Genomic DNA, 27,450 nt, shown 5'->3' with positions numbered 1-27,450 from the left:
AGCATCTGGGTCTTAAGTAAACTTCTTCACATGATCACTTTTAACTTTGTGATTACTTAGTTCAAAAAAGAAAAGAAGGCTGTCAAAGTAGGAAAAGTAAATCATCTTAGTTTCAAGTTAAAGTGCCACAATAAACCTGTCTGCAAAGTTAAGTTAAGTCTGTATTCACACCATATAAATCTGAGATAAATTATCCTAAAATGAAAAATAGAATCCAAAAATGAAGTAGCTCATAAAAAACAGGACTCGCAGGCCCAGGGAATTCTCGAGATCATACAACACACGATTAGGAGACAAAATGAGAAATGTATAGAGCAGCTTGATTTTTTTAAGGTGATATTTTGGGGTGTTGTGAGGCTACACAAAAGCTTCCTGCTGGACAGATCACATTAGGGAAATATACAGGTTTCCTACAGTGCCAAGGTGCGACCAAGTTGTCTCCAGATCTTACAATGATTCCCTGGCAAATGTTACGTTTCTGTGGCTCATATAAATAGAAATTTAATCTTGTATGTTTGTCTAAGTATCCACAGGAGCTGATGCACTTCCCATGCAGATTATGAATCTCTGTTTAAACAGATCTTGCTGTCAATGTATATGAACTGAGGAGATATAATTTCTGAATAATAATGAATAATAATCAGCAGGCACAGGTTCAGGTCGTATTTTTTATTAAAGACTTCTGGAAATGTTTGCTATTGCCTCTGTGCAGGAGTTCACAAATTTGGATCTAATTTTTAACTTCTACACATCTTTTACAATGACGGATGCTTATATTCTTCTTACTTTGTTACTTTGCCATGCGTCTAATCAATACTAAAATGTTCCGGTGCCTCGAAGCAAATGACCTCGTCTTCTGAAACATATCAGGTTCTGAGTCGGTTTTACATGTTCAACCACCTCCTTTTCTCAGAGCTATTTTCCAAATGGTGAAAATCATTTTTCTCCTATACCGCTCTTTGCATAGAAACCTGACCATTGTCATCTGTAAGAGCATCCAAGAGCTTCCTTAATCTGTTCTTATCCTCCCATTGATAATACAATACATTTTCATGGTAATTGAAATCATATTTTACTCACAGCCACAGAGTAAAAAGTATTTCTGCCTACGCGCTTAGTCCAAATGTAAGGTGAAGGAAGAATGTGCTGTTGCAACAACAGGGTATAAAACAGTGGCTTCAAATAAATAAAATAGACTGTCAGTATAGAAGTGGCTGCATTGGGCGAGTGGAGGGAAGAAAAAGAGAGCGGATGGAGGTGAGAGGAACAGGGGAAAAAATACTATGATATATGTGTGTGTGTGTGTGTGTGTGTGTGTGTGTGTGTGTCAGGTGCAGTTTTAGTTCAACATGAAAGCCATTCGCACATATCCTTTAGCCCTCTAACCTTCATCCTTGCAGCACTACAGTTTATATGTCACAGGTCACACCTCACAAGGTGCAAATTATTCTTCCTTGAGGGATGGTGGCTTGGGAGGTTTACTGTCTCTCCTCATTCCACTGAATATGCATAATCAATCTCACTAGTAGCAGAGGGCTGTAATTCTTTTCCTCTTCAGAAGTCCGCATGGATCATTTATGCTGTGTGGTAATGGGCAATGACTGAATGGAGCAGGACACGGGTCAGCTTAGCATGGTGTTATAATGACAAAGGGGAACATTAGCTAAGGAAATAAACTCTCTGAATCACAGCCAAACGCACTGACTTAATCCAGCAGAGCCTCAAACACCCACCTGATGAGACTGAATATGCAATTAGATGGATATTAAAGTACATGTTTCACTTGTTGACCCTCACTGTCACATAATGGCTCAAGGAAGTGCCTTGTCTGTTCATCTAAATATACACTCCCCACTGAAAAGAGAGGCCATCGCCTACTGGATATAAATTCCCTATCTTTGCATTCGCACATCCCCAACATGAAGACCTATCAGGAATCCTGACTGGGTGGACATGTAGGCTTTCCTAGGAATGACAAGGTCTGCTACAGAGGAACCCCACCCTCGCTTTCTCCGGCATGCCAACACAGAGGAGAGTGGGCAGCGCTGAGACGGCAGCCTGCCGTGGGCACTGCCAGGCTTAAAGCTGCCCTGTCGTCATCAGAGCCTCGCAGAAAAGAACGCTGAGATTCACCAAAAAAAAAAAAAGAGGAGGGGGATCGTCGCATTTAAATCCTCTCTCAACGCCCCCACATGTTTTAGCAAAGCATAAAAATCATTCACAGAGAGGGAGAAAGCGAAAGAGAAAAAGATAGAGGGAAATAGAGAGGAAACAGCTATTAGCGGCAGTAAGCAAGCTCAAGAGATCATAGTGAGGCAGCTCTAATCGCAGTAATGGTTTAAACCCTCATTCCATCCACCAGATGCAAGAAATGTCTCCCCAAAAACAAGGCTTTGAAATCCCCCGTGTCTAAGAATGTGCCCTGTGGCTACGGTCCTTACTGGGAAAATAAAAAAGAACAAAAAAACTGTTTCCACTTCTGGAGTTACTATGAGGTAAAGATAGCTCCTGTGGCCTGTTTACGCCAAGTACACCAAACATGTAATAAAGAAAATAAAGAATATAATAAAGAAATGTAGGTGTAATACTAAGGTGGGCCACCGCCACCAGAACAGCTTCAATGCACCTGTCACAAATTCTCAAGGTCTCTGGAAATCTCCTGGAGGGACGAACGTCATTCTTGCAAATAATATTCCCTCATTTCTTGTTACGATGATGTTGGAGAGGAGGGCTGTGAAACACGTCGGACCAAAATCCCACATAGGTGTTCAACTAGGTGGAGATCTGATGACCATAGCACGCGTTGCCTATAATTTTCGTTTTTCATTTCCATTAAATCACCTTGTGACCCCTCATCATCATAGACGAGACCGTTCCAATGGGGACATGTTTCATCATTGGGTAAAGGTGATCACTCGGTACAACTTTGTATTGATTTGCAGTGACCCTCACCTCTAAGGGGACGAGTGGACTGTGTCAGCAACGTGCCCCCTCCACAGCACAACAGAGCCGCTGGATCCTCTCAGTGTAGGGGTCAGGCATCCAGGCCTGTGTATTTCTTCTGCTCAAAGCCACACTTGCACTCACCCACTTGTCAACAACATGGCGAAGGATGACTCATCTGACCATATCGCCCTCCAAAGACCTGTGCTCCTGGTTTCTTTTTTCACCACTGAGCTCTAAAATGCGCGTTGATGTTTTTTTTCATGAGAGGTTTATGCAGCGAGGCACTACTGTAATATCTCTCTCCGTGTACTGTAGCTGTTGCTGACACAGTCCGATCACTTCCTGCATCGACATTCTCAGTCACCCGGGGAAGAGTAGCTCTCCTGTTCTCATGGCACGAATGCGCGAGCATCACAGTCATCAAGTGTGAGCCGTCGACCACAATTTCCGACCCTGTAGATCAAAATGCAGGTGTCGCGTAAGTCGCGGCTCCTATTGAGACACTGCCAGTTGAGCATCTTTGTGACTGAAGCTCCTGCCAACACTGAACCCTCTTTCACAGACACTCAGATCTCTTCCTCTTGCCGTCTTGATACAAAATCAGAATCAACTGCGATTGATTCTAGCAGTTTTCCTAACGTCACAGAGCATTATCGGGGGTTAATTTGCTTTTTTACACCATGCAGTGGAAAACTGCGGTCATACTGAAAATCATATAATCATGATATAGCTGAAAGGAGATTCAAAAAGGTAAAAAGTAATTCCGACATCCCTTGTTATGGCACGGCACACCTGGATGAGCTGACATGTAGCCAAATGTATACAGAGCATTTTAATCCTCTCTAGCTCCGAGTTCTTTGGTTATTTTGGGGTTCTTCTTAATTTTCAGAATTCTTTTATTCTTTCTACAGGCAAAGCTTGTTTTCCCAAAGAGTCTTCATCAACACAAAGAACCTGCAGAGTTCTTTCGTTTCTTTAAAAATAAATTAACTCAAAAGGCACCTTGGCATTTAGAGCCATAATGTTACTTGACACAGTAAGAGTATAGATTTTAAATGCAACAAGGTGTCGATACACCCATTGACATTTACAGATGTTTTCCAGGATAAAACCACATGATTTATCTAATTCTTTATTGAATGATGAGTAATAAAAGTTACTGGTGCAGTCTGATGTCAAAAATTCCTTAAACAGTATATATGTCAAATTTTTGTGTCTTATGCCTGTCACTTTTTTTAAAAAAAATTTATAACCTTCATTTCCACTTATTGTAAGGTCAATGTACTGTGTCATATCAGATATTATAACTCAGACTGTAAGGTCAAGAAAAGCTCTCGGCCTCATTTAAGAGCTGGGGACTATTTGTATATCTGCCTTGGTATAAACTATTAAAATGCTCTTTCAGAGAATACAACATTTTGTGCAGTGTAATCACACCTATATTATGCTTTCTCAGCAAATCACTGGCTTTGACCTTACGTTTGGGCAGTAATATATATATATTCAGACAATTATGTAAAGGAAAGTCAGTGTCTTTGAAATTTACACACGACATTCAATTTATCAGAATACGACATGGCGTGTTAGCCAATACATCCCACTTGTATCAAACTGCTTTTTGAGGCTGAGTATAGGTACGATTTCTGAAAACGCCACAGCAACACGCATGCCGGGGTTTGAAGTTGAAGTGGCGATTCGTTGCTCTGACACAAAACTGTGGACCTTTGCTTTTGTTTTTGGTCATGAGCACCTATTTAGAGGCGTTCCTATGGGACTGCTGCCCATTGCGCTCCGTTACAATTGCTCAGCAGGCATGCATCCCAGTATGGGAAGTGGGTGTTACAGTGGGAGGATTTAAGCCGGAGTGGCCACTATTCTGTGTTCCTGCTACTGGGTACAAGGGCTGAGTGGCAAAGAAAAGCAGCAACGCTGGCCGCATGGCACGGTGACAGAAAACACGGTGGACCAGCAGACCGACCACAGGACCACAGGCAACACTCCGAGCCTTCAAGAGAGCGTGTTTGCTCAAGTGTCAGGAGAAAAAGGAAAATTACATTTCAGAGCCCAGTAAATAAAGTTTGTATTGATTAAATCTAACATGTAATCTGTTTTGCTGTCTAGCAACAAAAGAGAATCATGTAAGACAGCATTATAGATAATACCACCATACATCAAAGGGAGTTTGAGCGAGAGAAGGGCAATAGATCATGTTCCAGCTAGACTGCTTAGCTCTGGAATTCATAAACTAGCTCCTAAATCGAGGGTGGCTTTCAACTTAAGTTTTCAATTCACAGATATAAGATTGGGTGTACACATTTCGGCACCGGTCAGTCGACTCTCTCAAGCTGTCACCCGACAGTAAACCTACACCAATGATTCACTGAAAAAAACACATGGTACCACACAGATCATGTGAATGGAGCTCTATGATGATTTCATGCCTGACATGACAAGCGTAACTATTTTAAGAGGAACATGCTACATGACATACAAGCCCCTGATTCGTTTTCTACCAGCATATTTTCCGAACTCGCTTCTCTTTTTAGCTAAATTATGGAATAAAACGTATTTAGGGGCTGTGCCGTTAATGTCATGCTCTTCTTACAAGCAATACCAGTCTCCCTGCATTACCATCATAAAATAACATTATGACACTGCAATTTAAAGAATAAAGATATTTTCCATCACATTATCCTAAATTTTAACACTATACTAGGGATTCCAGCATTAATAATTTTGATGGACGAATAATTATAAGTAATCTATTTTTATTTATTTAACCTTTATTTTTCCAGGAATATTCCCATTGAGATTCAAAATCTCAAGATATGACAACTATGTACCTTACTCTGCTCATGTTATTGTATCTGCAAAATTGATTTATCATTAAAAAATACCATTTCATACTCTCTCTCTAAAGCATGCACAGCATTGTTTGCTGTCCACTACAACTGATTCTTATAAGTGCAACTGACACCTAACTGACGATGGATATTTATTATCTGTAACTCCAAAATTATGATTCGAGATTTTACCAGTCAAACCTGAGCTATTTTTTTTTTATGAATTAATGATGCCAATAACAGCAGTACAAAACTTTACAATTAATGCTATCTGACATAATAAATAGGATAAACTACAATTGCAGGTACAACCCAACGGAGGCATGAACAATCGATCGTCCAGTGGCCTGTGAGGTGCTAGCACCCCTCTGTGGTGTTAAAGATTACTACAGTGAACCAGTAATCAGCAATGTAGATAATGATGCTGATTATAGAAAGTGACATAGGTGCTCATAACTGAAGAGTAGACATTTAAAATAATGCATATATGTTTGTACTGCTTGTCATTTTGCCGAATATTAAGAACATTTAGTTTCATGTGACAGTAAACCATGGCCCGCTCTGTTGAGGTTGACGAACAGCCTCTGTTATCCATTACTGCGCTCTAGTGTTGAAAGTAAGCACGTGCATGTTCAACAAATACAAAGACATAAAGACTGTAAACTTTCAACATCAAGGACATATTTACTCATAATGACTTTTTTCTCTTGGGTATAATAAAAACGCTTATGTTCAATTAGGGCGGAGGAATGATAAGATGAAATAAAGAGAGAATATCCTGATAAAAATCTGCACTATGTAGTTTCAATATTCAAAGAAGTGCTGATGTACCCATGGATATCAGTTTAAAATAAATGTGTGTTCTGTGGGAGCTCAGTCTAACTTTGTGGAAAAATGTGGGTAATGTTCTCTTATTTAATAACTTGCAGTGGTGGTTATTAGTAATGCACTCTTAATACTGGACAGGCCAACAAGATCTATTTGATTACTATGAGATTCCCCCCAAAAATTAAAATAAAAGGTTGAAATACACGCACACACATCTCTTACCTTGTGTGCTCCGGAGAAGTAAACCTGTGGGGCTTTCCAAACCGTGCTGACTTTCTCTCGGAGTTTCCGAACCTTTGGAATGATGAGGCATTCGTCGATGTCCAGCTCCGGGTAGATCACCTCAAGTCCACCACTTTTTTTGAAAAGAGATAAAAGCTGAACCTCATTCTGCACAGTTCTGTGTTATATTCTGTATTGAGGGCCGCGTGAACAGGCTGACAGCCTGAAATAAACACGGCCAACTTCTTTCAAACACTTTTTCCGATACTGCCATGGGCGCGAGGTGCTTCAGTACAACATTTAAAGAATGCAGTTCATGTTCCTCTGTCTTTGTCTTGTTCATTGTGTGTATGGTTTACCTCTCATTGCCATTACACTATGAGCACATGTCTCTGAAGCGTTGTGATCTACTTACTGACAGAAAGAAGCATCCAGAGAGCTCAGAGTGTCCGCTGTTGTTTCCACATGGACAAGCCCCAATATCCACATAGACAACACCACAACTGGCCCTGGTACGGCCTGAAGAACAGCAGCACTCGGTTAGACAAGACGTACATTTACTACACATGCTGTGTAGACTGTGTTGTACTGTAGACTATACTGAAGAACAGCTACGCTTATTTCTAATGAATGGCAAATTACATGTCATTCATATGTCATGCAGCGGAGGCCCTGATGAGTAAATAAAGTGTGTTTACCATTGGTGGAAAGTGACATCTTTCACGTAGACCTGAGATGATTCGCAAGCTTCATCATCAACAACCTGCCAAATTATTTGCTGATGCACTGATATTGTGTAGACTGTAAAATGCCAAAATAATAGTTTAAAATACCAGACCCAAGATCCAAGAGAAAAAGACGACTGCTTTACTGCAACAGTTAATCCGATTAATCGATTAAAGTAGTTTTTATGAAAAAAAAGAGTCAAAATTCTCTGATTTCAGCTTCTTACATGTGAATATGTTCTGGTTTCTTTGCTCCTCTATGACAGTAAACTAAATATATTTGGTGTGGACAAAAAAAAACATTATCTTGGTGTTTTTGACATTTTATGGACCGACAACTAATCCATCAATCGAGTAAATAAACGACAGATTTATCGATTATGAAAATAATCGTTAGTTGCAGCCCTACAAAGCTTGTCTGAGCCATTTGAGATGAAATGACGTTAAGCATATAGCACAATATCCGACAAAAAAACAAGCAGGAAGCGATAACATTGAAGAGTCTTAGACTGTAAACTTTTTTTTCCTCTTCGAAATGACTTGAATGATTAAGCAATTATCAAGATGATGAGGATTTTTTAAAAATCTGACAGGCTGATTATTTCAGATCTATTTCCTTTTGTTTAGGTTTAGAATATTATGCTGCCTTAGATCTGGTTACATTTCAATACTCATCTTGCTAAAATGAGCTCCGTGTCTCGGGCCAATCAGAGCTCATGTTGACACCTGACCCCACCTACACCTGTTCAACTGTGGGACGCGTCAGCAGCGCTTCACACGTCACTGGTGAGAAGTTTGCATAAAAAAACATACTGCCTCAATTAGTACCACTGTTGAATTTAACGTGTGTCGCATCATGTGACACTGACCCCCCCCCAAAAAGTCATACGTGCCCTTTATGCGTTGCTATATTTAAACTGCACTAGGCTCAGCAGCAGCGTCCTCTCGTATCACTAGTTTCAGTTTTCATTTCGCGTTAGCAAACATAGGCCTCCAACTTTGCTCGTGAAGCACATTTTAAAAGAATTACACAGCAGACAGACAAGAGAGGTTGAAACAAAACCGCAGAGTTCAGCACAAACTGTTGAGGAAAACTCCACATTCACACGTCAACAACGTTACCATCTCTGTTCGTCCACTTGTTTCCTCCCTTGTGGCTCAGGCGCTGTTGCTGCTGCCGCCTCTGCGCACCGCACTGTGCGCACTGTGCGCACCGCACCACCGCACTGTGCGCACCGCACTCACTGTGCGCGCCACTGGCGCACGAGGCTGCGAGAGTTTCACATGTCATGGCTAAAAATACAAATAAAATTGTGTTCATAATGGCCATTCTGTAACAATTATGCCCAAAGACATCCTCACACAATTGAAACGTGATGACAAACCTCTGGATTTTACATTGTTTATCTTATTGTCATAATTGGTCAACTTCACATTCATATGTCCTTCCCAAATTTCACTTTTTTAACGCTGTTTTAACTTTTAACCCTGGATAAATTATTGACCTGTTATTATTTATCATAATTTGAAATTTCATTTATTTTTTTCATTCTGATCTCGTCATCTTCTGTTTATAGCTGGTTGTCTGTCTTGTCGTATTATGTCTGTACTTTGACAATAGATTCAAACTACAACAGCAACAACTTTTCAACGGAAAAGTACATCAGAGACTGGTGTGACGCCTAAATTGCACACGTTGCTCCATTTTTATTTAGTAAATATTATTTACACATTTTCAAGAACACATGCTACAGAATTTAAGATTTACAGCTCATAAACAATAAAACAGCTCTTGAGAACAAAAACACCTGATGACTAGGGAAAATGTCATCTAGGCTTTGAACACTGAGAAAACGTTCAAGTTTTTTTTCTTTTCATTTGATGTTTTTTTTTTCTTTCATTTATTTATTTATTTTTCAACAATTTCAGAACAAGGCCTCTTAAACTATGCAGAAGTGATTGTGCAGCATATTTAATATATTCCTGGTGCTGCTAAAGCTCCCTTTGGTTTGTGCTTCTCTGCAGCGGTGATATTAGCACCCAAACTTATGGAAAAGGGCCCCAGTGTCAACGTCTTTGTAATTTATGATCTAATCTGTTGTTGTTGTTGTTTTTTACCTGATGTGTGCCTAACTGATGACGTTGCCATACTATTTAATGCAAATTGAATAAAACCTGGTGCTCCAAAGCAGTGCAAGTTTGCAGTTTCAAAGTCAGACATTTTAGTATGCATAGTACAGAAACAGTGCCTATTTAAACTATGCAAAACTTGCTCGGCCAAGTTTGAATTGCAAGTCATCCAACAATTTGTATTTACATGTTTGAGTTAAATCTAACTGCCATTGGCCAAGCTGTCTCAGCTTTTCCCCCAAAATGGAGCTCATCAGCATAAAGCGGCTTTGAAATAGTAAAAGGAAATCCAAATCCCTGCATTAATTTTACGGTTAATGTCACAAATTGACGGTTTGTCCTTGTGTTAGTCTAGTCCAGTCGATTGCTTTACATCCAAGTAATGGACAATGTACATTTACAAATGCACACACAGAGAGCACCAAGGTGACTTAACATATAGCAGACAAACTACCATCCATAGTAACACTACTTCCAATGCCATACACTACACTGTACATTAAGGCATGAGGTGTTGTTGATGCAAAACATCAGCAGTAGATTCACTGAGAAATGCTGTGCACTGAAGAATGAAATGCATGTCTATGAACTTTATAAATCACAGCCACCAAGGCAAATTATAACTACTGAGACCCTCCCGCTATAACTATTATGAAGAACTGTATTTTGTGTGAAAAGTGGATGCTATTGTTTGTCAATTACACATGTCCATCCATTAATGTAATATATTTATAAATCAAAACATTCAGAATTAGAATAAAGCTGGCTCTGAAAGAGTACCGAGCTCCTTAAGGCCCAACCCTTAGCCAAATGTCTGACGATGTATGCCAAAGTGTTTTGAACCATTAAACACATTCAGAATGACAGTTGCTACGTTTGATTAGCAAGAGACAAAATTAATGCAATTGACAATTTAAAGCCACTGCTTAGAGCACCAGCACCATCACTTGTCTATAGCGCACACTTTAAATGACGATGACTGAACTTCATCCCTGTTCATGCAGTGTAGTTAGGTCAGGAGTTATTACAAGCAAGAAATTGGTTTCGCCACCGAATTGATTCATACCACTTTAAAAGCTCTTTGTTGGGCTTTATCTAATATACGTCTAGTCAAAAACTGTATGGAGATGTATAACCAACCATATGCAGAATTAAAAGCAAGACTTTCTTTAACATATGCAGCAAAAGCAAATGCTGCAATCGGAATTTACTCTTTTGATAACAATGGTGTGTTCTATGTAATTTATATAAGCACATGTCTACTTTACTTTGCACTGTATTCATATTTCACTATTGCTCAACTTTTCAGCTGAACTGTCTGTAATTTGCATGTATACTACAGCATATAATAGATGAAACTGGAGGTCATCATGATGAGTATTCAGTAATTTTCAACAACAGTTTGTAGCTGCACAGTAACTAAATGCAAGTCGGACAAGTCAAGTCTAGATTCAGTATATGTATTACCCGGTAATACTGTATGATACTGCTCACTGCCTGCAGTGCACAGTATTAGGCAACTGCACATTCTGGTGATGCAAGTTACTAGCAGTTCATCTGATATTTTGTACAATTTACAATACTAACCATAATTCACTCAGCACCACGTTTACAAATCCAAGTAATGCAGCAGTCCATCCTACAACCGAGTCCAATAATAGATGACAATCTTGAACATAAATTGTGAAGTGTGCAAATCAACAAATCAAGAAAAATGATTTGATCCAGACCTCTTTACAATTTTTTTTTCAAAACATTCCAATTACCTCAAAACATTCCAATTACCATGGTATGGTATCTTCCGCAGTTCCATTTTCCCACAGCGTGTCATGACACCATACTGTCCTCGGTGCCGTTCGTCAGGATGCTGCTACTGGAGGGTTTTGTGTGTGTCTCTGTGGAGAAGAGTCCAGAAAGTGCTCGAGATGTGGAGAAGAACGAGGATGACTTCACCGAGGCATGAGGAAGCGCCCTGCATGTACAAGTCTTACACAGCCAACTGCAGACAGTCAATGGGCCTCCTCCTATCAACTAGGACACATTCTCTTAAAAGTCATATCACCACCAGTGACAGATTTGTCAAGCAGTTTGTCACAGAGGAATGGTAATGTACAAGTGGTTGCTTCGGCTCAGGAAATGCCGCCGTTGGTTTAAAGATGCATCATGTGTAGCTTTCCAGGATGACAGTTAACAAGCTGATGGGCCAATTCAAAGGAAAACCTTAAGGACCCAGGAAACGTGTGCCAATGGGCCTCATCCAGCAACACACAGAAAATAATAGTGATCTGGTTTGCTTTTGTTGGCAATTCACAGAATATGCAGATATTTGTATTGATTTGGGATCTCTTGTGTCTCAGGACACTGAATGCATTCATGTAAACCAAAGCCCTTTTGTGACAAGAGACCACAAATCACAAAATGAAAATACGTAAATGCCAAGTGTGTCCAGACCCACGTCTCTCTTAGTTGTGCAAGTCGAACACACACATTCAAAAACAGAATGACTGGACAAAAAGAAACGTATTTTCATTAATGCATAAACAATCATAATCAGCATGGTTACAGTGACTTCCACAATTGATTCCTGGCAGGCTGTACAATTGTGGCATCTTGTTGATGAGATCATACTGTACACATAATTTGGTAGATTGTACAAACACTTAAGGGCAAAGTGTTATATCTCTGAGACTTAAGATCTGTGTTGAATTGCTGGTTGTTTCAGCTGATAAGCAGCACTTGGTTCACATCAGTTCAGGTTCACTGATGATAATTATGACCATAGGTGGAAAGTTCTGTGCCAGCAGAGAGAGTGCTATTTTTTTTAAAACCTAAAACTCAGATGGTGGATCACACAACAATCCATATGAGTCGTTATTTGCGCCAGTTGTCAGTGAGGTGCAAATCACTGAGGTTTGAGTGTCATGTTCACAGAGCTAAAAATACAAGGAACAAAGCTCTCCTTAAACTGCCAGATTGAGCTGACCTTGCAAACCTGCAGGAGTGTCGTTTGACTGCAAACGCAAACAAACCGGAGGAGGAACTGCGCCTGAATAATTGGGACGTACCTAGCGAGCAGTGCTGATCTTCTATTGTTTTTTTTGTTTTTTTTAACAAGTTGCATCCACACTGATGGACTCCGGAGTGGACCTGGCCTTACCACTTCAGATGGTTACCAATTCACTGTCAGATGACAGCAGATGAGCCAGAGGAAGAAGAGTTTGAGTTAGGGGAGGAAGGGATGTTCCAGAAGAGCCACTTGCGCTTGCACTGCCGTCTCTGGTACAGGTAGTCCTCCTTGTCGCGCTCCTTTCTTGCTCTTTGGTAGTGGTCATCCTCTTTAAGATACCACACAGGCGGCCAGCGATGTTTCTCAAAGTATTCTTGGTTCTCTGCATCAGAATAATCTGTTTTAGAAAAATGCTATGAAGGATTTTACATTTTTCAATTTTCAGTAGTTCTTTTCCCACAAGGGTTTTTGCATTTCAGCCTGGTCAATACAGCAAATTGCAACACATCATTTTACTTTTTGTATATTCTATACATTGCTAAATATATAGTTTGATATATCCTCAGTTCCCGTTATGTATAAACTAACAGCATTCATAAAGGAAAAGCAGAGTAATAATGGACTTTGCAACATTATGGACTGGCTACATGGAACAATGGTAGATTTTTTTTTTCATCATCGATCATACCAGTACTTTGTAGGCTGTAACCATTCATTTCAGAAGTCCTTGATTATTTCTGAAATGCTAAAGATTAAATATGAGATGGAATGGTCCCACTGAACTTAACCTGCTTTTACAGGTTTCATTTAAATGGGCCAATTGCTTTTCAAGCCTGTTAAAACATGTTTTTAGGTGATGCTGACATGTTCCAAGACAAAGAAATCTTCAAGTAATGTATCACCCACGTGGCCTTGTTGCCAAACTGTATGTCATGTTGGCGTTTATTATTAATGAGAGGGCATTTGAGGTCACGAGTGTGTTGCCAGATCACACATGTATTACCTGTAGACTTGGACTTCATGTCTCGGGGAAACTTGCGGCAGACGCTGTTGTAGTTGGTGCAGATGTGGTGAAGACACCAGCCTGTGAGCTGCTGAGCGCCATGGAACTGTCCACATACAAAATATTTTTGTTTGTCATTTTTGTATATTTGTGAAAAGTTTTTGTATATGACAAGTGTTAAATTTGGATGCAGACATCTCCCTATTTGCATGCATGAATGAAAAAAAAAAAAGTATTTATATGTATTTATTTAAGCGATCTCGGGCTCATATTGTAATGTTGACATCTGCTTGGTCAGACCTGGCTTTATGTACTGTTTACAGCCACCAGCTTCAACTGCAGTAGATCATTACCGTTGCTCATCAGCTGAACACTAACATTAGCATGTTAGTATTGTCAACTGAGACAGTGCAACTGAAAGTGACAAAGTATGAATCATCTGCTGTCCAAAGACACAAGGCTCCTATTTAAGAGAGGGCCTCGAGATTAGGTGCAATGCAGGAAACCATTAAAGACCCCTTTCATTTCCATTTAGATTTTATTTTTGTCCTTTAGAGGCAAATATTATCAAAGAAACTAGCTTGTTACTCAACTTGCCACAAAATAAACATGTAGCCCCTGAAGTGAAACTACAATTGAAGTTGAAACACATCTAACTCTAAATGTTGAAATAAACTTTAGTGCTATGCCAGATTGCTATGTCCTAAATGTCTATTGCCCCAGAGGTCATTGGCCAATTAGTTTTCCAAATGGCTGTCTTGCACCCTGAAACACTGCATTTCGTAGGCTCCACCTGTTTGGAGTAAAGATTATGTCATGCTCCAGAGTAGGTCTCCCAGAGGATTGCCCTTTACAATTAGACAAAGCATTATGTAAGTGCTTTAATGGACTACATGCACTAGGCTTCGTGACGTACTTCTGTTTCAATGCTGCTCATCTGTTTCCAGTCTGTTTACCATTACTCTGTTTACTCACTACTTCATTCAGAGTTTTGTCACAAGTGTATGCAGGAAAATTTCCAAAACAGGACATTTTCAAAACAGATGAAGTGAGTACTGAGAGCACTGCTGTGTGGCACTTCTTTCAGCATCATCGAAATTTAATAGCATACCAAATTTCATGGGTTTCCGACCCATCCCGACTTGAGAAGACAACGGCTGGTAAACATACGTCGGGATCATTTCTCTGTCACCTCTCACACGAAGGTCTGCAGCAGACACTTCGTTATCGATCAGTTAACGAAGCAGCGCCATTGTTGAACCGGACCGGATACAGTTGAGCAGTACTAAGTAGAACCCGGAAATGGTTGTGCAAGTAGCCCATTGCGGCCCTTGTTCTGAGATGATTGACAGGTCACACTACCTGGGCCATATCCAAGTACACCAGCACATCTCCATCAATGTCAGCTCCCATCATTGCTGCCTCCGTCAATACTGTTACTGTGTAGAGTTCTGAAAAAGACAAAACACTAAGTCACTGTATGTTGTGCATTAACTTATAAACATGCACAATAGCTTTGTGTAATTCAATCTTGTGGTTGGCAGGGTAATAGCTATACTAAATGTAATACCTGTAAGTGCAACCAGGTGGGGGAGGCAAAGACGATTGGCAAGAACAATAAGCTCCATTGCATCCAAGTCGGACCGAGAGCAAAACCGCCCTGTGTAGAGATACTCGAGCACAGCCCTCATACAGCTGCGAGTTGTGTTGGGAAACAGCACCTTAGAAACAGGAAACATGTGGCAGTCATTGTCACGGCTTTGGCTGTAATTAGTCCCTGTCAGTCTTTGTGTGTGTGTGTGTGTGTGTGTGTGTGTGTGTGTGTGTGTGTGTGTGTGTGTGTGTGTGTGTGTGTGTGTGTGTGTGTGTGTGTGTGTGTGTGTGTGTGTGTGCGTGTGTGGCTTCAGCACCCGGCATCTGGCATTCCGGCTCACCTGCAGTTCATCTCTTCACCAGCCTCAGTATAAGAGCTCCAGCTTCTCTGTGCTCAGCGTCTACTCAAGTGGTAGTATCTCCCGACCACTCTGAATTGTTTTTAGTCTGAGTATTTTTCCTTGAGATCCCAGTGATTTATTCCCTAACTTGTTTCTCCCTTTCTCTCAGATCACGGCTCTGTCAGTTCCTTTTGTCTGCTCCGTTTAAAGGCCATATCGCCACCGGACCGCCAGCCAGCCTCCTGTCTCACTGCTCAGCCACTGCCATTCAGACAGCCAGCATTCACAGTTATTTTACTTTTTCAGCCACAGCAATTAGATGGTGTTTCAAAGCTGATAATTGAGCAGTATATCTTTGAATAACCATATGAGTTTTGATAATTTTAAATGATCCAACTACCTGCAGAGTTATTTATTCTACTGCATGTAGTGTCTTTTACTCAGATCATTTCAGTGGAAAAACAAAGACAGAACCAGTTCACAGAACCACGGTATGCTTGGATCACAGAAGCCTCCGTAATTGTATTACTACAGATTTGCAATCTTCTAATCAAATTATAGTTTGCACACAGACCAGTAGTTCATTGGTGCTCTACTTGGTACATGTATTGATCTTTGCAGCCCTAGTGTGCTTTGTGTAATTATAAAGATGAGAAACTGAGTGGCTATAAGAACACAACTGGATGTTAAGATCAACGAGGAAAAATAATTTACCCAGCACCAACTTTGGTCTGTATTTAGGCTCTTGTTTCACAGGTCAGGTGACTTACCTCTTTGGTGCAGCTCTCCACAAAAGGCCCGCCAAACATAGCTGCCATCCAGTCACAACTAGAGATGAGTAAAGGCTTGTGAGCCATGATCGTTCCATCATCTAGCTTGAATACTACATCTGCAATTCAGAGGTGAGACACAGGTAGTAGCTTTCTTAAATCTGCATCCACTGTATTTCAGGCAGAATGCATGTAAAACATGGTTGAAACATGGATGGACACAATTTCCACTCACCAGAGAAGGTGCCTTTAGCCAAGCACTCTTTGACTCTGTTTGTGCGCCGTACGTGGAAGGCTTTGGTGATTTCTTGGTTCATGAAGGCTTCGTTGTTAAGTATGTTTGCCACCATCATCCGAAGGTCAAAGACCTCCAGCAGCTCAGCAATGTGTGCTATGTGCATTAACTCTTTCTCATTGTCGTCTAGCTGACCTGAGTACAGGTAGCGAAGGACTGCACGGAAAGGACCTAGCTGCATGGACTGGTCCATGTGCACTACAGTCATGGGCCTGGGGTTATATGTTAGAGGGTCATCGACCAGCTCCTCCTGGATGCTGACAAAGGCTCGGCTCCACGAGGAGAGCATCCTGCCCCTTCTGCCCCCTTGAGAGTCTTTCAAGGTCCCATCACTAGTGCAGGCCCTCAGGTTGGCCCTGTCTCCATCATCGCTGCTCTCGCAAACATCGAAGCTAGCAGCACGCATCAGCAGCTCTCTGCCAGACAGAGGACCACGAGAGGGCCTTTCATTCTCCTCATTTGGTGTGTCCATGATAAAGAGGTCATAGAACTTTGAAGAGGAAGTCGCCAAGTATATCTTGTGTGCAAAGATTTTCTGTCGCTCCTGCAAAACCAGGATGACATCAGCACAGTGTGGGTCCTCCAGGAGACCAACTGGATGCTCCTCTGTGGTGGTTGGGGGAGGAGGCACAGTGATTATAGGTGGGGGAGGTTTCGGCGGCAGGAAGGGAGCCTGAAGGAGAGGTCGCTGCACATTTCTGAGGTGAGATTTCCAAAACTGCAGGTGGCGGCGAGAGATGAGCGCGGCTCGAATAGCGTTATCAAAGACATCCTTGACTCCAAATTGAGCAACAACACTGGTTTCATAGTAGGGCACTCCCAACTCTTTGGCCACCTCTCGTCCTCTCTCTGGAGGAAGAATCTCATTTGATTTAATGGGTCTGAAAAAGAAGAAAAAATTATAAATTCAAGGACTAGAAAAGAGTACATAAAAAAAATCTCAAACAATCACAGTCACACTACCGGGCTAGAGGCCTCCGTGCCCTGTTCACTGCCTCCAGGTCAGCATAGCGCAGGTCGAGCTGACAGCCCACCAAGATGACAGGAGCACGGGGGCAGAAGTGTTTGATCTCAGGGTACCACATGGTCTTCACATGGTACAGAGAGTTGGGATTGGCGATTGAGAAGCATAACACCACCACATCAGATCTGAAGGGAAGATGAGGGACAATTGTCTCAACTCAGACACCACCAGAGCAAGTGTTGGTCGACCAACATTGAAATCCACAGTATCTCACCTGCCATATGCAAAGCGCCGGTCCTTATGATGATCTCCAAACGTATCCCAGAGACGAAGGGACACGCTGACGTCATCCACTACATCTCTGGAGCGCTCTAATACCTATTATGAAAAGACACATTCACGTGTATTGAACCTGCGCGCGTACATATTGTGCACAAGTGTTTTACTCGTGTATAAATTGAATTTAGTCAAAACAGACAAACATGCAGAAAATGCGTTTCCATACTCACCTCCTGGCAGACTCGGTACTGGTCGATTGCCCAGACTGTGGGCACATGTGTAGCAAGTAACTGGTACTGAGTGAGTGTGGCATTGCAGGCCCGGGCACAGATAAGGCGGGTCTTTCCAACTGCATTGTCTCCTACCACCACACACTTGATAGTTTCAACGTTTGGCCTCTCATAGTCCATATCAGAATCTGTCAACTGAGACCTGTTGAGGTACAGAGAGGCACAGAAAGCCGCATCAACGCCAGAAATCATAATCTATGGTCCTGAACAGTGCAGGAACATGAATCAATATACGGATATTACACACCGTGGCTATTCTTCATCATCTGCACAGCCTGCAGAGCTATCAATGGACGTCTCGTGACTTCCCTGAACCCATTCACAAAGTCCCTGTCCTTTAAAGTGACAAACAAACAATCCTGTCCAGATATTTCTGTAATCCCATGAGCCATTAGCAGGCCTAAAATACCTTTTCCTGTTTACTGTTCCTATATCACAATCAAAACAACTTGGACTAAAAGCTTAGCTCCAATCCTCACGGCTCTCATTCAAAGCATTAAGTATTAGAACTCCGGTTTGCATAAATACAGCCCCATTAAATCAAATGGAGGAAATAGGTAAACAGGCTATTTCTGTCTCTTTAAAATGGTGGCTGATGATTTAGGTTCTCGCTCGGACTGGTTTCCAAGGGAACTGTAACCAGTGTCTCTGTGTGTCACAGCCTTTATCTGACAATCCTCCATGTATTATCCAGATAACCATACTCTATTTTATTTTTACAAAAATATCTGGATATAATCCATGACAATAGATTACATGGTCGTGAAATATCATACTAGTGCAGTGGTCTTACCTTATTTCACAGGACAGTAAACTGTTTGTGTCAACTCTAAGTTTGGAATATCTTCCAAACTTAGTCGTCTCACCTTTGAGTCCCAGAGCCTATGTGTTTAAAAACCAGACCACCATTTGAGTTTTGCGCCACCACCTTTCCCCCCTTGAAAGACTGACTGACTGCACTGAGAGCGTTTGATCAGAATATCCACCCATATTAAGATGAGTGCTACCCTTTTTATGAATGAGATCAGCTCGACCGGGTTCTTCCTCTTTCCTTCCTGGACCCCCAAGGACCCCGCTACAAAGGACCCCCCCCCCCCCCCACACACCAATGATTCCTTAAGCATATTGGTCACCCACACTACAACCAGTCAGACCTGACTGCCTTGGATCATGTGAAACGGAATCAGAAAACAGAATTCAGTTGTTATTGCAAAGACTTATATATTTTTTGGGGTTTGCTCTAAAGATTACCATCATGGGTTACAATGATTTTCTTCCCCCAATGGGTCAGTTGCAGTTCGCTGCCATTCATTAAGTCAGCCTTACAGAGACTGCACAATCTGCATCTATATATATATATATATATATATATATATGTGACCTAAGGCTGGGCCTGTATTACACAATAGAGATACACCGCCTCTGATATTGCTCATTCCTGCTACAGTCTACACTGCGCAACTCCAGAATGAATGAATCGTGTTGGACAAGGTGATATGTCCTCGGTCGATCGCAGTCTATAAGCGCTCACAGGCTCGGCGCTCGTCCGTAACAAAGATGACATTCAAAAACCAATTGTGCATATCCTACCAGGAGGACCGCCCGGTCCCTCCACCAGCGAGACACTAGTCGCGAGGCTCTGCTGCATGACGCGTTATGTAACGCCCCGTCACTGACTCTTGAGCCTGTTTATAACACTCGGTGTTCATCGCAAAAAAACAAACAACAACAACAACAACAACAACAACAACAGCGTTGGTGTAAATAAAAGCAGCTCGATGAGCAGCCCCCCCTCCCCCTCCGCCTCCTCCTCCTCCGCTTACCGCAACATGAGGAAGTGCTGCATCGGGTTGGTCGACGGACGAGACGAGAAGCAGGGCTCCATCGGATGCGGCCGGCACCTGACCGCGGCTCGTGTTTGACTCCATCTCCGAGGCGAGGCGAGGCGAGGCGAGGCGAGGGAACGGGCGGCGGGAGAAGTCCCCGCGATCAGTGCGATCGGTCCGAGCGCGTTGCCGACAATACGATCGCTGACCTGCCGGAGCCTGCCGTTGCTTCTGCAGAGCTGCAGCCCTGACCGTCACGGAACCACCTCCACCTACTGTCAGGCCTCCGCAGCTAATAATAGACAGGCGCACCGACCGGGGGGGGGGGGGGACCCATTCATTACAAAACACTGATCCACTTTAAAGTCACACGAATCCCATGCCCTTAGAGAAATCTCTCCATTGCGAGAATCTGGATCTGGAATCTGGCACTTTTGCACAGTTTGCTGATGTTTTGAGAATGATCGAATATATAATAATCCCACATGGATGAGCTAAAGTGTGCACAGAAGGAAATTGTGTTGAATGCAGGGGCGGTTCTACATTTTCAGTTTGGCAGGGGCCCTGGGGGGGGGGGGGGCTCATCCATACATAACACAGATTCAATGAAACAAATGTATAAATCATATGGCCTGACCCTCAATTGTATCAGTTTAACTGCACTGTGAAAAAAAAAAGCAGGAGTCATGCTGAGCTCTTTTAAACTGTGCATTATGACACTATTCAATAGTATTCAATAAGTGGATGGAAAATTATACAGAAAAGTCAATTTGTAATTGTGCATTTGCATGGATACATTCTAGTACAATAAAATATGAAAAAAAAATATTGACTAGTGGGAATGATATTAATGCCCCCTTTTTGAGTTGCTCTTTTACCCAAGTGATTTTAGTTATAGGCAGTCGAATGACTCAGATAAACAAATAACTGTACGTACCACTGACAGCCATAGTGCACAGGCGGTGGAAGGTCTACCAAGGGTTATTTACTGTCAAAATACTGTAAAACGTTGACATTTACGCTTGCACATTTTAGAATGCATCAAGTCCAAAGCTGCAATGCAGTTGTAAAAGCAAGGCCTCAATTTAGTATCGCAATTACAAAGAGGGGAAAATGGAGAAAGATTTTTTTTTCATATGGAAATCATAGACAAATTGTCGAGAATAAATTTGATGATGATGAATTGGTGAGATTGTCCTCCACAATCAGTTTTAGTGACAAGGGAACTTCTCTTTTAGCACATAAACACAGTCACTATCTGGTCTTTTAGGAGATTGTGTCTGTTCAGAGGGAGAAAACATACAAGCTTGGAAAGATGGAACACTGGCAGCTTGTTAGTTGACGGTCACTCCTCTAACTGGATTTGATGGACCAGAGGAGTTGATTTTATTCTTGATATTTCAACTTTATTGTCAAAATGCAGTCTTCCCCGTTCTCATTTTTTTCATTCTCATGCCTGGCTCTTTTACTCTCCATACCATTTTGTGATGCTTAAACAGATTTATATATCCTATTGCATTTCTTTGAGTTATCTGGATGGACAAAGCATATTAAAGCTCCTATTTTACCTCACAAGGTGAAATGATGTTGCTCTAGAAGACTGAATCGTACTGAACCAGGAGAGTGACATCTGTATTATACAATGTTTTATTGAACTCCTGCAGTATTCAGTCTGCTCCACCAGATGAGGCTGACAGTCAACATTTCCTTAATCCCAACTTTAATTTGAAGCAATTAGCAGTAATGTACAGAGAAAAAAAGGTGGAAAAGTTTCCTTCAAAACGAAATATATGGATATATGGAGATATGGAAATGCATTTTATTAAAACACAAAATAGAAAATGATATAATAACATATGGTTTTATAACAGTTTTGTTGTATGTAGAGACTTCTATTAACTTTGAGGTAGTCAATCAACTAATCAAGGTACAAGCAAGTAAAACTATATAATAAAAATACATGAACGTGTCTGTATGGGGACAGCGAAGAGGACACAAGTATTTTCTCTTATACTCTTGTTCTTTGAATTTGTTTTTAAAATGTTTGATCATTCAGCCATTTCTCATTAAACTGCTCTGTACACATTCTTGCTTTAATGTAGCGGGGGGTGGGGGGTCACTGCAGAGTTTCCCAGGAGCAATTGAAAACTGATTGATTCTGCATCTATAAAATTCAGCATTATTACACATTCCTTATCTTTTAACACTTGTCCAATAAAATAAATTGAAAAGGCAGTGAAATAACAGAGCAGAATTTCCCTTGCACAACACGCGAAGCATCTCATCTAGCACAATAGCCATATATTGATCTTTGGAATTAATGACAAAAGTAAAAATCTCATGCGCAGCAGTGTAATTCAGCAGGTGCTGGGCAAATGCACTATATATAGAGAGTGTGGTAAACCATTTACTCAGCTTGGATGCTTGTAAAAGTACTGAAATTACAACAGTTGGAGCATTTTACTTAATTATTCACAAATGGAGGCTTTGCTACTGATTTCCCACACTTAACTTGGAACAGTGCAACAGCAGAATTGAGAGATAAATGTTGCGTAAGCAATGACCGCAGAGGACGCCAGCTGTAAAGTGAACTCTGTGCCAGAGTCCAGTGGGGTGAGGGTCTCTTGAACCATTCAGAGAGTCAGAAGATTTATTGCTGTCTGGGGGTTCCTGTTACTTTCTCCATGGCTGCTGCTGAAACACTCTCCACAGCTCCTTTCTCTCTGGACTCCTACCATGTGTCAGAGGAGCTCGGCTTCATTCTCCCTGAACCCCTGGTAGGTGGTAGATGTGTTATTTTGTTGCTGTTGTTAGGTTGTTGTTTTTTTCAATTTGCACAGACAGTCAAAATGAGCTAGCTGACTGCCAGGAAGCTCAGAAACAGGACTTGCATTTAAAGAATCCTATGTTGCTAATTCTTATACACTCTAGGCACAGACACAAATATGCTGCTCAATGGAGTAATACATGCAAAAGAAAAGCCATGAATGTCAGTGGTTATAAAACTGTGAACTCTGGCTGACAGTATTGATTCAGATCAGCTTACAGAGATAAGTTAACTGTTATCTTTGTTCATGCTTGATTTGTGTATTGAACTATATTCAGATTTTGTTTAAGCCCCTTTTCCAAATCTAAGGTCAATGTTCATGTAAAAGGCTCACAAGCCTTAAAATTCCAATTAAAATCATCACTGATTGTCACTCGCAAGTTCTCATTTGTGATCTGTTGTGTTTCATTTCCTTTTGCCGCGCTGATGAACATTTCCTCACGATCTACACTCAACACGCAACTTCACACTCAAAGACAGAGCTCCCACCTTACTACCAGCCATGGATGGATATTGCTCTGCGAGTCCCAGAGCTCGTGCACTCTCATGAGCTTCGCTCCCATATTAATAGGGTAAGTAGGAACAATAAACTGACAAGGGCAGTTCAATGCGTTTGTGGTGCTGTGATTCAGAGTTGGTCATCTCTTCTGTGCAGATGCCCCTGCTGAGCACCAACATTCTACAGAAACACCGGGAGTTAAGGCTGGCCCACCTGGCCCTCAGCGCGATGACCATGGGCTATGTTTGGCAAGAGGGAGAGAATGGCACGGTTGAGGTTCATTTTGCCATAATTACTTTTTTCCTTTTTTTAATGCCATGACAACATGTATTTTTTTTTGAATAATTTGAATAATTATCCATTTTGAATAATCTTCCAATAAGATTCTTCCATGTAACCTGGCTGTTCCATTCTGGGAAGTGTCGCAGCGCTTAGGAGTTCCTCCAATTCTCACCCATTCTGATGGAGTATTGGCTAACTGGAGGAAGAAGGACCCTGAGGGGTGAGGGCAATTGTCATCTGCAAGTGGTTTTATAACGTCCCACATTGGTGTAAGTTATAAATATGCTCTGTTTTATTTTTCATGTACATATTTGTATTTCCTGTTCCAGGCCTTTTGACATGGAGTGAGTACAATTTCACTTTAATTTGGTTCCTCTGCACATTGTGTTGAATATTCTGGCGTATGCAAAATGTATTGATTTATTTACGTCACACAGGAACCTGGAGCTGCTGGTCAGGCTCCCAGGTGGAGACAGTGTCCGAGGCTTCTTCATGGTCACTCTGCTGGTGGAGCTGGCAGCAGCTCCTGCGCTGAGGGTGAAGACGCATTGAAAAAATAAGCCAATTCATACGATGTGTACTTATGAAAGGGCAGTTTGAGGATTAATGGTGTTTGAGTGTTGACTGAAAAACTATGAAAATCACATTAAAGCAAATGACTGAAATCAAGGAAATCTCACTCTGGACATGTATTGCAGAACATCCCCAATGTGATCAATGGTGTCAAGTGTGGTGACACTGCGGCTGTGGCCAGAGCCCTGGAGGACATCAGCCAGTCTTTACAAGACATGACAGACATATTCAAGTTGATGCAAGGTAGTCACTTGAAATGTAATTTAATTAATTAATATTTATCCTGTCAGAAAGGATTTTTGATTCATGTGATTTTCCTGTAGTGTACGTTGAGCCTCCAGTCTTCTATGGAATTATGAGGATCTACCTTTCTGGGTACAGACTCTTTTTTTCAAAAAATTGTTTTCATTAATCATTCATTTGTACAGTGGAACATGTTTTTTAAAAAACTTGCATGTTTGTGTCCATGTACACGTGCACAGGTGGAAGGACAACCCCAGTATGCCAAAGGGGTTGGTGTATGAAGGGGTCCAGACAGAGGCGATGGAGTATTCTGGAGGAAGTGCTGCACAGAGCAGTTTGCTCCACTGCTTCGATGAACTTCTGGGAGTCAAACATGGAGAAAAAAGCGGTACGATAGCTTTTTTTAATCCTTTGAATTACTGCATCAGTTGTAAAGGGGAATAAAAGGGACTCACTTACTGGTACTGTCTTTTACAGGTGCCTTTCTAACCAGCATGAGGAACTACATGCCACCTGCCCACAAGCAGCTGATCCAGGACATCTCTTTGCAACCCTCCCTGAGAGGTTTTGTCCAGCAGCAGGCCAGCGAGCGACTAAACCAGGCTTTTCATCTCTGCGTCACAAGAATCTTGTCTTTGCGCAGCTACCACATCAATGTCGTCAGCCGCTTCATCACGGTACCTGCTGCCCGTGCCCGACAACTCCGTAAGCAGGGCCTGGACTTGGAGGGGGAGATGATCAGCAGAGCGCCCACAGCACTGGAGGAGAGGGGCACCGGAGGCTCTGGTATCATGACCTTCCTAAAAGATGTGAGGGACCAAACCAAAGACGCCCTTCTGCCCGAGACAAGCAAAGAAATGAATCTGCCGTTAACTGTCCTCACTGACGATACACAGCAAAGCGTCGACGACATCACTTAAAACAGGCAGTAATACTTTCTATTTCATGTCATTAAAGGACGCCTTTTGGCAGATTGAGAGTGAAAGACCTCTGTTGCTTGTCTGTTATGGAGCTTTGTTGTGTCTGTAGACATACCATTATTCAGTCCAAGCCATAATTCAATTATTGTTACTTTCCATTACATTCAATCACTAAATCCATTAAAATCACTTAATTTACCAAATTCTTCTTTAATCTGGAACAAAAATGCATCCAAAATCTATTCCAGACCCAGAAGTATCTTTGGATAACTTCAGTTATTACTTAACCCTCTTTCTTTTGGAGAAAGTGATTGAGGTGTTCAGTTCAATCGTTCAAAGAAGGTTGGTCTTCCCAACTTGAAAATATTGAAAATCGTTTATCTTTAATCGTACACAAAGGTTTACTGGTATTACTTTAAAAGTCAATATAATAACTGAAACGTTTCCAGCTCTCAAAAAATGATCAGATGAAAAGAATGGAACTCAATAGAGCGAATACAATCCTACCCGTCTGTCTTACTCTTGTATAAAAGGTACGAGGAAGTATTGTCTGCACAAAATTGTACAAACTCATATAAAGATGTTTACTCCATAATCATGTCTGATTTTTTCTACATTAAGATCCAAGTATTATTTCCTGAGATAATGTCAGAAATATATTTAGGAAATTGACTCAATAAATAATCCTGGATCATCTCTTTTAATGGGTCTGTATCAAATTGAATGGGTTCTTCTTTTGGCATAATCTTGCAGACAAATAATCAAATAAAATAACAAACAGACCTGAGTGAAAACATAACAGCCTGGTTGCACGCAATAAAATACTGACTGAACCCATGGCAGGGCACCAAAAGGAAGCGTTATAATTCAGATCTTTAAACTAAGCTGCTGTATAAAACTGGTCAATACCTGAGTGCACCAAAGCCACGGCTAACCCAAATCAGTGGCTTGACCAAAACTGATCGGATGAAATAATGAATTCATCATTAATTATTGTCATTTGAGAATGTGTTGAAATCCTCACACGCTTTAATCTTTCTCACAGTAGAGTATCGACAGGTTGGAACCTGACATTTCCAGAAAATAATCATCCTTTGTTGCTTCTGAACTCTTCGGCGCTGCTTCACAATTGGCTTGTCATGTCAAGGCACAATGCACAATGCAGTGCAGAGATGCATCACTTATCAGAGTGGTTACCTCAGCTCTCTTGAGCCCCCTCCTCCAGCCCAGATCCAGCCCTCACATGCCCCACTGTACTTTCTGGGATTGGGAGTGTGGAAAACCCAGAAAAATGAAGGGAGGGATTGTACCATGAATGACTCACTCTGTGTAATCTTCACCTTTCTTTGCTCATCTCCTCTGGTGTTTCATTACAATAACAGCCTTGCAAGATCAGATAAGGCAGACGATGTGGCAATTAGACCTGACTATTCCCCCCAACCTGAGCGATCTACTTTATCTTGTTCTCTTTTTTTCACATGCCGGGCACCAGGAAAGACAATGGAGGAGCAAGTGAGAGAAAAAAAAAAACAATTACATATGCAGCATGTCAAGATTGTGTCTGCCAAGTGCGTCAGACATTTGTCAAAGGTGATTTGGAGTGTGTACAACGACGGAAATTTTAAAGCCATCATATTCTGATTGATGAACAGCTAATACATAACCGAGCATCAGTCATTGAATCAAACCGTTCACTCAGACGTGTTTCACAACCTGAGAAACTGTCCATACAAAGAGACAGGAAGACCCAAGGTGAGGAGGTGAAAGGTGAACAGAAACTGCACTCGGAGGGAGGGAGTTGGGTGGCGTGAAGAACAAACATGATCACATGTCAGTGATCTGATTAGAGCCTTCTTCCACAGCCAAAGCAAATAATCCCCTTTCTTATAGCCTGACTGTGGAGGACTCCCTGACAACACGGCGGTAAACAAAGACCATCTCTAAGGATGTCTTCATTGTGTAGTCGAGGCTTTTTAAGTTTCGCCTCGAATCACAACAGTGGCTGGTTGCAGTGCAGGTCATGACAGAAACATATGTTTGGACT

The 27,450-nt window shown here is 41.5% G+C and overlaps 3 protein-coding genes across 5 annotated transcripts in view; 1 reads left to right on the top strand and 2 right to left on the bottom strand.

Annotated features, from left to right (window-relative positions):
- LOC118314266 (phosphatidylethanolamine-binding protein 4) overlaps positions 1-8,805 on the bottom strand; it is a 49,762-nt gene extending 40,957 nt beyond the window's left edge. For both annotated transcript variants that reach the window (XM_035640601.2, XM_035640602.2), the window contains exons 1-3: positions 8,687-8,805; positions 7,255-7,358; positions 6,840-6,972 (exon numbers count right to left, since the gene is read on the bottom strand). In XM_035640601.2, coding sequence (XP_035496494.1) covers positions 6,840-6,972; positions 7,255-7,358; positions 8,687-8,689 — 240 coding nt within the window. In that variant the 5' untranslated portion in view covers positions 8,690-8,805. The remainder of the gene's footprint in view (positions 1-6,839; positions 6,973-7,254; positions 7,359-8,686) is intronic.
- A 446-nt stretch (positions 8,806-9,251) lies between these two features.
- On the bottom strand, positions 9,252-20,365 carry LOC118314509 (rho-related BTB domain-containing protein 2-like). Of its 2 annotated transcripts, none has more exons than XM_035641007.2 (10): positions 20,060-20,365; positions 18,177-18,378; positions 17,942-18,045; positions 17,667-17,852; positions 16,644-17,584; positions 16,409-16,527; positions 15,275-15,425; positions 15,067-15,155; positions 13,705-13,810; positions 9,252-13,098 (listed from the first exon to the last, which is right to left on the bottom strand). In XM_035641007.2, exons 1-10 carry the CDS (start codon positions 20,119-20,121, stop codon positions 12,878-12,880), a joined length of 2,181 nt encoding a protein of 726 aa, XP_035496900.1. In that variant the 5' UTR covers positions 20,122-20,365; the 3' UTR covers positions 9,252-12,877. The 2 variants fall into 2 exon arrangements, with proteins under 2 accessions (XP_035496900.1, XP_035496901.1); XM_035641008.2 differs by having other exon boundaries at positions 9,252-13,083.
- Positions 20,366-22,627: 2,262 nt separating this feature from the next.
- ido1 (indoleamine 2,3-dioxygenase 1) lies at positions 22,628-26,026 on the top strand. The gene is made up of 10 exons (XM_035641122.2): positions 22,628-22,839; positions 23,366-23,461; positions 23,545-23,664; positions 23,772-23,890; positions 24,000-24,014; positions 24,108-24,207; positions 24,369-24,486; positions 24,567-24,618; positions 24,726-24,874; positions 24,964-26,026. Exons 1-10 carry the CDS (start codon positions 22,747-22,749, stop codon positions 25,404-25,406), a joined length of 1,305 nt encoding a protein of 434 aa, XP_035497015.1. The 5' UTR covers positions 22,628-22,746; the 3' UTR covers positions 25,407-26,026.
- The last annotated feature ends 1,424 nt before the right edge of the window (positions 26,027-27,450 follow it).

This window comes from Scophthalmus maximus, chromosome 19, assembly GCF_022379125.1.
Source record: "Scophthalmus maximus strain ysfricsl-2021 chromosome 19, ASM2237912v1, whole genome shotgun sequence".
In the NCBI taxonomy this organism is placed as follows: domain Eukaryota; kingdom Metazoa; phylum Chordata; class Actinopteri; order Pleuronectiformes; family Scophthalmidae; genus Scophthalmus; species Scophthalmus maximus.
Note: the sequence above shows the minus strand (reverse complement) of the source record. Positions and strands in the feature narration are given on the sequence as shown.